The sequence below is a fragment of the Mustelus asterias genome, chromosome 10 (genome assembly GCF_964213995.1).
Source record: "Mustelus asterias chromosome 10, sMusAst1.hap1.1, whole genome shotgun sequence".
Classification (NCBI taxonomy): Eukaryota; Metazoa; Chordata; class Chondrichthyes; order Carcharhiniformes; family Triakidae; genus Mustelus; species Mustelus asterias.
The window spans coordinates 58,110,951-58,125,823 of NC_135810.1; the positions used below are offsets into that span (position 1 = coordinate 58,110,951).

Consider the following 14,873-nt stretch of genomic DNA (forward strand, 5'->3'; position numbering starts at 1 on the left):
TCTATCTATACCCAGCAACCTGCCCCCTGCCCTCAGTTACCCTGACTCTCCCAGTCTCACCACTGATCTAGCCACAATCAGCCTCGATCTGCCCTCTATCATGCTTGAGTTGCATTTGCATATGTAATAAGTGACTTAATTTCTAAATAATTCATTAGTTGTGAAGCACTTAGGGACATCCAGAGGACTTGGAAGGCCCACCAGCCTGACAGATGGCTTTCATCTATTTAATTTATGGAAGGAATAGGATTCTTTTGATATGCCATTGAATGTCACACAATTTAGTATTCAATGGTTCAAAATAATTTGGATGAATTTCATGGTCTAACATATTTATATTATATTATTTGGAGACTGACAATGTATGCCATTCTGCTTTGATCGTTGATTACTACCTGCTAGGGTAACATCCTTATCTTGTTTGCATTCATTTAAAATAAACAGCCATTTATGAAAAACACTAACAGATGAATGACAGGAACAGTGAAAATATGCATATTTCTAAGAAGCCAAAAGATTTCTTACACTCTTCTTTCTTGCTAAGAGGTGGCAAGGTGTAGATCTGGAAAAAAATGATATTATTAACAATGTGACAATTTTGATAAAATATCAAACTGACTGGTATTAATTCTTCATTTTAATAATTTGATCTAAAATCACAAACTGAACACCTAAAGCACAACATTAAGACTGGATAGATTATCTACTATGCAATATTCTGAGAATGAAGACAGTTCATAGAATATTTTCCATAGTTTACTTAAAATATTGTTCACTTCGTGTAGCATCATCCATTAAAAGGAATTGCTTAATTTCATTCTTAAGCCAAAATTGCAATAGAAATATTCCAACTATATTTTATTTCATGATAGAAATAACAAAAAATGTACTGGCAGCTGGAGTGCAAACTCATGACTCAAACTTCCAGTTTGTCTTAATGAAAAGAAACCACTCAACAGACTATTTATACCACTTCAGGAACTGCACAAATCCTTGGCACTCTGCTGTCACTTTGATCCATGAAATGAGTGAGTATCTATCAGCATCCCTACCCCAAATTTTCTTGTTCTAATTTACCCTGCATTTCTTACCATTAACTTCAGCAATTTTGTGCCACATGATAAGAAATAAAATTAAAACTTTTTGTGGATTTTAGGGTATATGGAACAATTAATTTTAGTTCTTGAAATACATTTTAACTAACCAGATGCAGTAATTGGCATTTCTGTCATTTACAAATTTATGAAATGAAATATGTCATGCAATATGTATATTCTTCCGTACTGTGGCTGGGTGCTCCTATAGTCTGTCTCAATGAGCTGGTAAAAGGCCACCTCCATGCTGTCTGAATGTGCCTGAACTGAAAGCAAATGTGAGAATTAAAAACTATGTTGTAAGACAAGGAAAATGGTCTTTCTTTCGAAAAAATTAAGCTTTTTTTTATTCCACTTTTATGGAGTATTGGAAGGCCATGGGAGAACTCTATTTCATGGTAGCAATATGGGTGTTTAGGCTCAGAGGATCACTGAGCAAATAACTTCAATATCCGTCAAGGGTAATTACCATTGTTTCTCCTTGCCTGCCTCCAAATACGGTAAACCACAAGAGGGCAGGTTGCACAATACTGAATCCAAACTCCAATATCAAAGAAAATATTAACAACATTCTAAACTGGACCTGGGTAAGATGCTTTTTCGGAAGGTCAGTGCAGACTTAATGCACCGAATCGCCTCCTTCTGCACGTTGGGATTCTCTGGTTCTAAGCCCTGGAAGCCAGTACTATCAAGAGTTTTGGAGTAGGAGAAACTCAAGGTAGTGCCAACTTAGTGGTTAGTGTATGAGAAAGAATTAGAAGTGTGATGAAAATTAGAGACGAGAGTGCAGCCTCATGACTCCCATGGAACACTGTATCAGAAGAGACTGAACAATTGGAAGGTGAGCTGTCATTGAGGCTGTCTGTCTGAGTTGGTAAGGCTTTTGACGGAATTCAGAGGCTAGATTGTCAAAAGTAAAGAGTTGGAGTCCCTTATGAGGGAGACAAAACTTTAATGACATGTTATGACTTTCAGTGGTCACTGACATCTGGGTGGGTTGCTGAAATATCCATGAGCTCTATCCTTGTCACATCCACTGTTCAATGTGCAGTGCAGTGTTTGACCTCAGTTTGCCTGTTAATTCATATGTACCTCATGTTAATTCTGAATACAGATTGTAAGGTACATATTGTAGATGATTTTTCTTTTCTGAATTTGTATCGTAAAGTTTATTTTGTTTGTTTAAAACTGTGAAATCTCCTGGCTTTATTCTCCTAGTGGATAATTGAAATTTCAAACTGTCTACTTGAAATAAAAAGTTACCCTTACTGGTTCGTAATGGTGTTAAAATTATGAGACTTAATAAGGCAATTAAGGGGAATAACTATTCCTACTGCTTGATTAGTACAAGGACAAAAAAAACGAGTTCATCAGCACACAGACTAAAGGATTCAAACAGAGAGCTTTGCTAGAGCATTAATGCGCTGATATTTCCCTGCTTTGAACAGAGCAATGATTATTTCTCTGATGCAAAGCCTAAATAAATGATATGAAGACTCATAACATTGCATCTCAAACCCTTTAGTGTTGCTCTGAAATTGAGGAGGTTCCCTGCCAGCAGGTACTAACATTCAATTAAATGGCATTTAAATGAACCCAGAAATGACATAACATTGCCTATCACCTCATTTTCCTTTCTCTGTCTTTGGTAAATGCCCATTTGAAGAAGCACCAAAAAGGACTAAGCCATAAACTCAGCACCAGCCCTACTTGTATTGGAGGAGGGTCAGAAGGGGGAGGAGAAGGAGGAGGGGGAGAGGAGGAGGAGGGGGAGAGGAGGAGGAGGGGGAGAGGAGGAGGAGGGGGAGAGGAGGAGGAGGGGGAGAGGAGGAGGAGCGACCTCCTCACCCCCCACAACTGCCTGCAAGATGATCTTTGGAGTATTGATAACGCTCTGGATTCGACATGTGAAGCATTATGATGAGGCTGACAGTTGGTAGTACCAATGACTTATATCTCTTATTTAAAAAAATCTCGTACTGGTTCCTTTCCATCCATTGCTTCTAGCCAAAGTTTTCTGTTTGCTTCAGACTGAGCCTGGAGTGTAACGATGCCATGCCTGCAAAAAGAAAAACAAAAAAAAGTTTAAAATACTGAAAATGCTCACAAAAATGTTATTTTTTATGCTGTATTGAATTTTCAATTTTTATATCCAACATCAAGAAAATCAAACCCAATTACAGCACGAGTTAAAGACTCACATATTATCTCTGCTGTAATGATTTTCCTTGTTAACCATTCACCAGCAAGTTTTCCATTTCTCATATGAACTATCATCATGTCTGAGATTACCTACCCCTTTATAGGGAAAGGCATTGATGGATCAAAACATTTGCTTCACTACCCTCTTGACATCCTTTTGCAGTAGAGCCTAGATGGCCCTCTATTTCTGTTCTGGTACAACAGTCAACACTGCGGTTTCAAATCTAGGACACACTTTATTAGAGGGTGAACATAAAAAGTAAATAAAAAGCAGTGCAAATCACATCAAGTTCTGCATTCACTCCTATGGCTATGTCTTCTCATCACTCCTAGAAGGGAATAACTCTGGATTCCTCTTGTATACCAACCAATCTCCTCCAGCAATTTTCTACCATAACCTTCATGCTCACTCACCTCTGATGCAAAATACAATGAGTTCATGGGTCATTTTGGCCCTGTCAACTTTGCATAGTCTGCCTTACTGACATTCAGGGGCTTGTGCTGAAATTGGGAGAGTTGTCTCACAGACTAGTCAAGGAAAGCCTGACATAGTTATACCCATGGAATCATCATACCGTACAATGTCACAAACATCACCATCCCCGAGTATATCCTGATCTACTAACAGGACAGACCCATCAGTGGATGTATAATCAGAACGGTGTTGCCCCGGGAGTCCTCAACATCGACTCCGCACTCAACCTAGCCTCATGACACCAGGTCAAGTATAAGCAAAAATATCTTGCTGATTACCACCTATTCTCCCCCTCTTAACTTATGATCCAGGACTCACCTCAAAGACCACTTTGAGGAAGCACTGGGTGGGGGATTTCAACGCCTATCACTAGGTGTGGCTCAGTCATACCACTACCAACTGAGCTGGCTGAATCCTAAAGGGCGCAGCTGCTAGACTGGGTCTGTGGCAAATGTTGAGGGAACCAAGAGGAGTAAACTTAACCTCTTCTTCATCAATTTACCCATCACAGATGCATCTGTCCATGACAGTATTGGTAGGTGTGACCACTGCACAGTTCTTGTGGAGACCAAGTTCCATCTTCACATTGAGAATACCCACTATCATGCTGAATAGGATCGATTTCAAACAAATCTAGCAACTCAAACTGAGTATCCATGAGGTGCTGTGGGCTATCATCAGCAACAGTATTATATACAACCACAATCTGTAACTTCATGAACTGGCATATCCTCCAGTCTGCCATTATTATCAAGCCAGGGGATAAAATCTGGTTCAATTAAGAGTGCAGGAGCACATGCCAAGAGCAGCACCAGGCATCGCTAAAAAATGAGGTGTCAACCCAGTGAAGCTACAACATAGGGGTTCTTGCATGCTAAAAGCGAAAGCAGCATGCAATGGACAGAGCTAAGTGAACCTGCAACCAAAGGATCAGATCCAAGTTTTACAGTCCTGTCATAAATTGTGGTGGACAATTAATCACCTACCTGGAAGAGAATGCTTCACTGATATCCCCACCCTCAATAATGGAGGAGCCCAGCACATTACTGAAAAAGACGATGCTGAAGCATTTGCAGCAATCTTCAGCCAGAAGTGCTGAATAGATGATTCATCTCGACCCACCTCATTATTTTGAGCACTTCTAGTAAATCTCCTCTCTATAACTTCATGAAAAAATTCAATCAAATTGTTAAAATTTGCTTTTAATTAATCCACACTGATTCAAGTGAGTGTTAATTTTGTTCCAGATTGTAGTTTCTAAAAGTTTTCCCACCATTGATTTTGAACTATACTGACAGGCCTGTAGTTTTTGGGCTTATCCTTACAAACTTTTCTGAACAGGATGTAACAGTTGCAATTCTCCAGTCCTCTGGCACCATCCCTATATCGAAAGAGTGCTGGAGGATTATGACCAGCACCTCAGCAATTTCCACTGTTTCTTCCCTCAGTATCATTGGATGTATCTCACGGATCCTGGTGATTCATTAACTTTACGTGCAAACAGCCTTTCTAATAATTCTTTAGCAATTATTAGCACATCCAATGTTTTAACTACTTCCTCTTTCACTATGACTTGCAGCATCTTCATCCTTGAGAAAGACAGATGCAAAGTACTCATTTAGTGCCACAGCCATGCCCTCTGTCTCCTTGCATAAATTTCCATTTTGATCGGGAAACAGAACTACTCCTACTATTACTACCCTTTAACTATTTATATCCCAGTAGAATGTTAATGCTAGAATCATGCTGCAATGCTTAACATTTGTAACTAAGAGAAGTTGCCACCAATTGAGAAAAGATTAGGGATGTATCGCAAGCGTATAAAAAACATTTCACACTGTGTGTTTGGGGTACAAGAGGAACCTGCACCTTTACTCTGAGTCTTGGAAATAAACCTAATTAAGGAAAAGGCTGGTTTCAAATTCATCCTTTCCTCAACGTGTGAACAATGAAATTAACATGGTGATAAACATTGAACTCTGATTGTTGGATATTGAATAAGAGGTTTTTTTGCCTTTAAGAAAGTAAAAAAGAAATACACTACTCTGGGCAACCTCTGGTACAGAATGGTTCAGTTGCTGTGCAAAATCTCAAGCTTTGATTATACGCTTTTTTTTCAGAGTCTGAACCAGATGAGCAATGGGAAAATAAGATGGAAATGTGGACATGGGTTATCTCGTTAACACAGAGAAAGCAAGGTATGGCTTTGGCCTTACCAGAAACAATTACAATTAGCATTAAGTATTTTTGAAACTGGATGTGGCTGACTTAGATATCAAAGAGGGATTAACCCTTCTATTACAATTTTTGAGTAGGTTTTACACCAATTTGTTGGAAGCATACAAAGCATGGTCAACTTAAAAAATAGACAATTAGTCCACAGAAGAGTACATTATGGAGCTTGGTAGCTGGTAAAAGCTTCACCTTGAAATTCCAGTACTTCATTTCACATATAGATACACTGTTGGTATTAATGTGGGCTCAATTTCCTGGAAAAGACACTCTCTTTATCAAAGTGGCTGGTGCAAGTCTTCCACTGACCAGGGAATTTAATGTTGTGGCAAAAGATCTACAAGTATGGTACAAGGATCAAGGTATTTGTTTGTTATGCTTTGTGGAAATGGCGATTAGATTTAGCCCATTTACAGCGATAAATAACAAGGACAAACAGACCACTGAAGACAAGGTTTTCCAGTCCTGCCGTAATCTTCTCAAAATCATTTGCTGATCCATCAAACTTTTTGTCCCTCCCGCGATGGATCCCGCTGTTGGTAGGACTGGAAAATCCTGGCTATGGTCACAGAAAAATGGGTTGGTATTGGACTAAGAATGTCAAAGAAACATTTGATGGATAATGGAGAAGCATTTGCAAATGACTAATTTTGGGCATGCATGAGAATTTGAATATTAAAATCGTGGATACTGTGGCTGAGAACCTGTTCAGTAATGGTTTGTGACAGAAGAATTATGCAGTGATTTATCAGGTGTAGCAGCCTGAAAAGATTTCAACAGGTAAGTATGGGTCATGGTTTGACTAGACGATATAGCAAAATGGAGAAATGAAACATGGAGAAATGTGCACTGAAGTTTCCATTTTTGAATGACCTTAAGAATATAAAATTGGCTGGGCTTGTTGATGCCTCTCTTGCGAATCTTATTGATGGCTATTTATTGCAATGGGTTTCATAATATTTACTGTGGGGGAAAATGAGAAATGTTGCCCCTTGGCTTGGAAAACCAAGAAAATAGATGAATAGTAAAGAGACACTCTGGGTGCAGAGATTCTTGCATTTGTAGAGGCAGTGGACATAGCATTCTTTTTATCAAAAACGTTGGGAAAAATTCTACACGATGAAATTTCCTTATAGACTGTTACATTGACAGTCAAGCATTTTGCGAGACATAACACCACAAGGAATGAGTCAGAAAAGATTACAAATTGACATCACAAGTCTAAAACAAATGATGCAGAAAATCTTTAAACTCAAATGGGTTAATACAAGCCACAGATTGTCAGATTCTTTCAGCAAAAGGAATACTTCTAGTGAAAATTATTGGGGGTATTAGAAGATGGACACCTCAGGATGTGAGTCTTGAAAGCACGATTTATTTTTCTGTCATCAGTTTTTGCTAGAAAGGAAAACACAATTGCTATTTTTTTCCTAAAGAAAGGAGGGAATATATTAATGTTGGGATAATGTTGCAATGATGTGTATGCTTTACTTTTGTAATTAAGAGTGGCCATCACTAATTGGGGAAAGACATGGGGCGGGATTTTCTTGTCTTTCTCGCCAACAGATCTTCCAGTCCCGCTGACACTCGCCACAAGTTTCCCGGTGGCATTGGTGGGGGGGGGATTCACTAGGAAACCCCATTGACAGTGGCGGAACAGCAGGCCACCTCCCACCAACGAGAAACATGCCATGGGGGCACTAGAGAATCTCACCCTAGAGATAAAAAACAATTCATATTGGGTGTTGGGAGAATGTAACTTTACTGAGGTTTGGAAACAAACCTGGATTTGTATAAAACGTTGGTTAAGCCACATTTGGAATACTGTGTCCAATTCTGGTCACCACACTACCAGAAGGATGCGAAGCTTTGGAGAGGGTACAGAAAAGGTTTACCAGGATGCTGCCTGGTATGGAGGGTATTAGCTACAAGGAGAGATTGAATAAATTGGGATTGTTCTCCCTGGAAAGACAGAGACTGAGGAGCGACCTGACAGAAGTTTATAAAATTATGAGAGGTATAGATAGGGTGAACAGTTGGAAGCTTTTTCCAAGGGCAGGAATGACAATTACAAGGGGGCACAAGTTCAAGATAAGGGGGGAAAGGTTCAGTGGAGATGTGTGGGGTAAGTTCTCTTACATAGAGGGTGGTGGGGGCGTGGAATGCACTGCCAAGTGAGGTGGTTGAGGCAGTTATGTTGGCCACATTCAAGACTTATCTTGATAGACACAGGAAGAAACGGGGAATAGAGGGATATAAGCGGTTGATCTAGATAGGTAAACGTGATCGGCGTAAGCTTGGAGGGCCGAAGGGGCTGTTCCTGTGCTGCACTGTTCTTTGGATTAAGGAAAAGACTGGCTTCAGATTAATCCTTTTCTCAATATGTGAACAATGTGAATAACATAGAAGATTTTTGGATTCCCTTTGCATTGGCTGCCAATCTCTTCTCATTATCTTTCTTTGCTTCTCTTATTTCAATTTTCACTGTCTGTCTAAACATTCCATATTCAACCTGATTCTCACCAGTAATATCAATATGACATCTGTTATAAACATCTTATTTACTGCTTCGTCTTTCTCTCTCTCTATTTCATTATCCAGGGAGCTCTGGCTTGGTTTGGCCTATCTTCCACCATTCATGGGATTACAACCCAAACATACCTTAAATATCTTCTCTTTAAAGGCAGTCCATTGTTTAATTTAGTTTTGCCAATGCCAGATTCATTGGCTCTCATGCAAATAAGTATTTTTGCTCTGGATTACTATTTTTTCTTTTCCAAAGCGAATCTAAACCGTATGATATTATGATCACTGTCCCATAAATGCCCTGCTCATGATGATTGGGCCTAGATTTTCGTTGAGTCAGGATGACTTTGAAGCCCAACATCATTCCCAAGCTTTCCTATTTTCAACAGTGCCTTTTAAGAGTGCAGGTGGTTCAAGTCCCAAGCGTGTTCCTGGCCTTCCTGTTGTGGCTGGCTCCAAAGTGTGGAAAGGCATATCCCACTCTGCCACAATTTCATGGAGTCGGGCCATTTTTGTTAAAGAGTTGTGATTCCTGACACATTAGAGGTGTTGTGAACCAGAACCTGCACGAGAGTTTCGAATGGTCCTCCTCTTACTCCTATGCTTGGCTATGACCCTGTTATATATTCTCATTATATATTATTGACTGACAGCCCAGACATCCATTAGAGTAGCAAAACACCCGAGTTCCAAGGGAAACATTGCTTGATTGACATAGCCTGATATAGGGGGCATGAGGTGGTATGGATGAGGCATGGGGCCTATGTAGGGGAGTTTAGGACTGTGAGGAGAGAGGCTAGAAGGCCTCATTTTTCATTATATTTGGGTCAAAGTCCCACCGCATCAAGGTGAATCATTTAAACAGCTCGCCTCAGCACCTAGCAGTCCCTTTAACGACCTCCGACCGCTTTCCTGGGTCAACTGCAGCCTGCACCCACCCCCCAGCAATGAAGATCCCACCTTTGCTGGAACATTTTCCAGAGGAGGGTGCACAAAGGCGGGAATTTTACCGACTTCTGCTCCCCACCTCAAAGGTGAAAATCCAGGCCTTGATCTATTTGTCCACCTTGTAGAATCTATTTCATCATTTAAGAATAGGTTAGATAAATGGTTGAAGGAAAAGTGGATAAAAGGAATATAAGAACAGGACAGGCACAGGTAATAAGAACTACTGCTCATGTGCAGGATAAACACCAACATGGACTGCTTGAACTGAAATGTTTGCTTCTATGCAATGAAAAATTATACCTCTTGACCTTAAGGAGTCAGTCCAAAGAGTATAAATTGAACTCACCTTTCCACGACTTCAATATCAAAACAGAAGCGTTTATCAATTGAGTCCGTCTTCCTTCGAATGCAAAATTTCAGTTTGAATGTTTCTGAAGCTGTTACAAGGCCATTCTATTTAATTACAAATTAATAAGTCAGACATTTTCATGGTAAATACAGCACAATTTCAGACAAGCAAATCTATGACAGATTGACTTACATAAATCAATATTTCCACAGAAAAGGATGATATTGTCCTTGCCTTTTCAATATATAACAAACCTTACAATCCTAATTCTGTTGAAAAGGTTAATACAAACACTTATAATACCAATTTCCAATTGTGTATTGACAAAAGTTGTGAACACAAAACTTTCTTTGCATATCTGTTTTATTACAACATTTATATTGCATATTTAACATAGTAAAAAATCAGAAGACATTTTGCAAACATGTTACCAAACGAAATTTAACGCTAAGCCAGGCAAGGAGGTCTAACCAAAAGCGAAGTCAAAAAGGTAGGTTTGAAAGGAACAACTTAAATGTGGAGAGTTGGAGAGGTAGGTGTTTATAGAAGACATTCCAAAGCTTTGGACCCAGGCAGCTGAAGGCAAGGCCACCAACCATGGGGTAATGAAATTTATTGAATGTGCAAGAGCCCTGAATTGGAAGAATGCCATGATCTTGAAGGGTTGTTAGGTTTCTGTGAGGCCAGTCAGGAGAGCATTAGAATAATCAGGCTGAGAGATATCAAAGGCATGGAAGAAGGTTTTAACAGCAGAGGAACTGAAACAGGGATAGAGACAAGCAATTCTTTGGAAGTTTAAATTGATGCTCTCGGTGATGGAAAATATATGGAGCCAGATGCGCAGGGTCAAATAAGATGCCAAGGTTGCAAATGATCTGGTGAGTCTTTAGACAGTGGCCTGGGAGAGGAATCAATTTATTGGTTCAGGAACCCATTTTGTGGCAGGAATCAAAGACGCTGACTTCGGTCTTCCCAACACTTTGTTGGCAAAGCTTCTGCTGATCAAATTTTTAAAAATACTTTTCCAATTCAATCAAATCAAATCCAATTCAGAGTCTCAATAAGTTGAGACATTTTTGATCCAAGCTGACAAGACAGGGTATGCAATCCTCTACCCAGTCTTGGGCCTGATCTACATGAGCCAAGCTGATTGGAGTAGGCAGACGTCTCCGTCCCCAAGGCTTGATCTCATTTACATCTTAGCCAAAAGGCCAAGATGCCGCTTTTAAAAATTGCTTCATATGAAAATGAAGCTTAAATGCAACCCAACGGCCATGACCAAGTGCAGCATCTGCAGACCACACTTGATCTTAGCCAAAAGGCCGAGAAGCGATGCTGATCAAAATTTGTTTTTAATACTTTTCCAACATTCCAAGTTGAGACATTTCTGATCCAAGCTGACAAGACAGGGCATGCAACCCTCTACCCTGTCTTGGGCCTGATCTACATGAGCCAAGCTGATTGGAGGAGGGGAAGGATTCCTCCTCCAAGGCTTGATCTCATTTGCATCTTAGCCAAAAGGCCAAGATGTCGCTTTTAAAAATTGCTTCATATGAATATGAAGCTTAAATGTAACCAAATGACCTCGACCAAGTGCAGCATTCGATCCATACTACACTTGATCTTAGTCAAAAGGCCGAGAAGCGATGCTGATCAAATATTACATGTAGGATAAGCAGTATGACCAGTCAGAAGCTGGGAGAGGTGGTGATGAGATGTAGCAAGGTGCTACCAGCACACATCTTGAACACGATGCTGTGTTTTCAGATGATGTTGCTGGGGTATATCATGTGGATGAGAAATATTAGTAGGCCAAGGGTATATCCTTGGGGGACTCCAGAGATAATGTGCAGGAGCGGGAAGAAAAGCCATTGCAAGTGATGCTGGCTAATCTGGATAGATGTAGAGGGATAGGTTACTATGATTACAGTTCAATAAGATGTAAATTGTGCCTTTCAAAACACCATTTCAGTTATGGTGTTGCAGAAACCTGATTAAAGTTGATCAAACATGTCCTTGTGAGAACAAAAGACAGATTATCCTTCAATAATATAAGCAAAAAGTCAATTTTACATCATTTATATCAGATAAAATATTGAATTTACCAATTTCCCCCCTGACTTTGGTTCACATAAGGTCATTGAAAATGTCTTTGTGGCTTTGTCATAGGTACAGTAGTGTTTTATCCATGCAAATCCAAGGGGTCCTAAAAAAAGAAAGAACTGCTGTTAAACAGCTCGCATATAATGAAGCAATGTCAGTAAGAGTGTAATTACATCAAAGACTGGATTTTCATTCCTGGGTCGGGTGCAGAGTCAGGACATTTCCCGACTTGGCAAACCCAATCTGGTGGAAGACCTGCCTTGGTGCTCCAGCACTGTATTAACAATTTTTAAAAAAACATTAAAACAGCTCTCCAACACTCACCCCTTACATTATCCCCACACATTCCCCATACCCCTTCCAGGGCCGCTCAGATCCTCCTTGGCAACCCATGTGCCTCTATTTACCCCAATGGTCCCTCATTATCTTCAAGTAAACCTCTGTCTCTCTGCCCACACTCCATGGCACCTCATGCCCTCCATGCCCCTCTGCCCAAACCCCATGGCTCTTTATAGCCTCTAGGCCAACTAAGGTTCAATTTATGCCAACCCATGAATCCCAACACCACCCTTTGCCCAGATAGCTTCATGTCAGCTCACCCAGTATCCACAATGGGCAGACGATGCTGATATGAAGTAATATAATTGCAGATTGTATTTTTAGAAAAATACTAATTCATTATGGGACCTGGGTTCGATTCTCAGCTTGGGCCACTGTCTGTGTGGAGTTTGCACATTCTCCTCGTGTCTGCGTGGGTTTCCTCCGGGTGCTCCGGTTTCCTCCCACAGTCCAAAGATGTGTGGGTTAGGTTGATTGGCCATGCTAAAATTGCCCTTAGTGTCCTGAGATGCGTAGGTTAGAGGGATTAGTGGGTAAATATGTAGGGATATGGGGGTAAGGCCTGGGTGGGATTGTGGTCGGTGCAGACTCGATGGGCCGAATGGCCTCTTTCTGTACTGTAGGGTTTCTATGATTTCTATGATTAAAAATCCATTTACAACATCCACATTCAATTACATAATCCCAATAAGTACAAACATTTAGTTCGTACGGACATAAGAATTAGGAGCAAGAATAGGCCCTTCGTCCCTTGAGCCTGCTCCACCATTCAATAAAATCTGATTTGATTGTAACCACAACCCCACATTCCTGCCTTTTTCTCCCTTGTTAATCAAGAATTGATCTTGCTCTGCCATAAAAATATTCAAAGACTCTTCTTCCAATGCCTTTCAAGGAAGAGAGCTTTAGAGACACATGAACCTCAGAGAAAATTCTCCTCCTCTCAGATGAATGATCCTTATTTTTAAATAGTAACCCCTAGTTCTAGATTCTCCCAGAAGCGGAAACACCCTCTTCACATATACCCTGCCAATGCTCCTCAGGATCTTGAAGGTTTTGATCATGTCACCTCTTACTCTTCTAAACTGTAGTGAACACAAACCTAACTTCTCCAACCTTTCCTCAAAAGGCAACCCATCCATTTCTGGCATTAATCTAGAAAACCTCCTCTGGACTGCTTCTATCACATTTATATCTTTCCTTAAATAAGGAGACCAACAGTGCACACTATACTGTGTGAATTTATTTTTTCATTTCATAAAAGCAAGCATGAGAATACATATTCCCAATTCAGAGTCTATAACTACTTGGAGCTGTCACTCAAATTGTGAAATGACAAGTACCCTATTGTGATAATGAGAGTTTGTGAAATCAGTCATGCAGCACCAATCCTCAATGACAGCCCTCAGGCTTATGCCTGAATGAAATAGAAAGCAATTCAGTTTTTTAAACACTCCAAACATCTTTTTCAAAGATATGAAGAGCAGGAATTCTAAATACCATGACAGTTTGACAACCCCTTTTGACAGTCCATTTAAGTACCTTTGAATGTTGCTTTTGACAGTTTATGTGGACACTTTTAACAATTTCAATGAGCTTATGCGCTTTTTACAAACATTCGTGCCTATTTTTAACAATTCCAAAGGATACCTGACCTCCCCAGCTGTCCCAGGGCCATATCCAAAGGGGTACCCTAAAGTTCCAAAAGAGTTCCCCAATTATCCAAAGTGGTAGATGGAATACAATGTGGAAAAGTGTGAGGTTATGCACTTTAGAAGGAGGAATGGAGGCATAGACTATTTCCTAAAAGGGGAAATGCTTAGGAAATCAGAAACACAAAGGGACTTGGGAGTCATTGTTCAAGATTCTCTTAAGGTTAACGTGCAGGTTCAGTCGGCAGTTAGGAAGACAAATGCAATGTTAGCATTCATGTCGCGAGGGCTAGAATACTGGAGCAGGGATGTACTTCGGAGACTGTATAAGGATCTAGTCAGACCCCATTTGGAGTACTTTGAGTAGTTTTGGACCCCGTATCTAAGGAAGGATGTGCCGGCCTTGGAAAGGGTCCTGAGGAGGTTCACTAGAATGATGCCTGGAATGAAGAGCTTGTTTTATGAGGAACGGTTGAGGACCTGGATCTGTACTCGTTGGGAGTTTAGAAAGATGAGGGGGATCTTGTTGGAACTTATAGGATACTGCGAGGCCCGGATAGAGTGGACGTGGAGAGGATGTTTCCAGTAGTAGGAAAAACTAGAACCAGAGGGCACAACATCAGGCTAAAGGGACGATCCTTTAAAACAGAGATGAGGAGGAATTTCTTCAGCCAGAGAGTGGTGAATCTGTGGAACTCATTGTCGCAAAAGGCTGTGGAGGCCAGGTCACTGAGTGTCTTGATTAATAAGTGGGTCAGGGGTTATGGGGAAAAGGCAGGAGAACAGGGATGAGAAAAATATCAACCATGATTGAATGGCAGAGGAGACTCGATGGGCTGAGTGGTCTAATTCTGCTCCTATGTCTTATAAACCAAAGAATTCAGACCTGCTCCTACCAGGTCTAGCCTGCACGCACTGTGGTTCACACCTAGGTCAACAAAATTAGACATGAG

The 14,873-nt window shown here is 40.5% G+C and overlaps 1 protein-coding gene across 1 annotated transcript in view; it reads right to left on the reverse strand.

Moving 5' to 3' along the window:
• arhgap42a (Rho GTPase activating protein 42a) overlaps nucleotides 1–14,873 on the reverse strand; it is a 330,330-nt gene that overhangs the window by 70,206 nt on the left and 245,251 nt on the right. The window contains exons 9-12 of the mRNA XM_078221767.1: nucleotides 11,932–12,032; nucleotides 9,824–9,930; nucleotides 3,075–3,153; nucleotides 526–562 (exon numbers count right to left, since the gene is read on the reverse strand). Coding sequence (XP_078077893.1) covers nucleotides 526–562; nucleotides 3,075–3,153; nucleotides 9,824–9,930; nucleotides 11,932–12,032 — 324 coding nt within the window. The remainder of the gene's footprint in view (nucleotides 1–525; nucleotides 563–3,074; nucleotides 3,154–9,823; nucleotides 9,931–11,931; nucleotides 12,033–14,873) is intronic.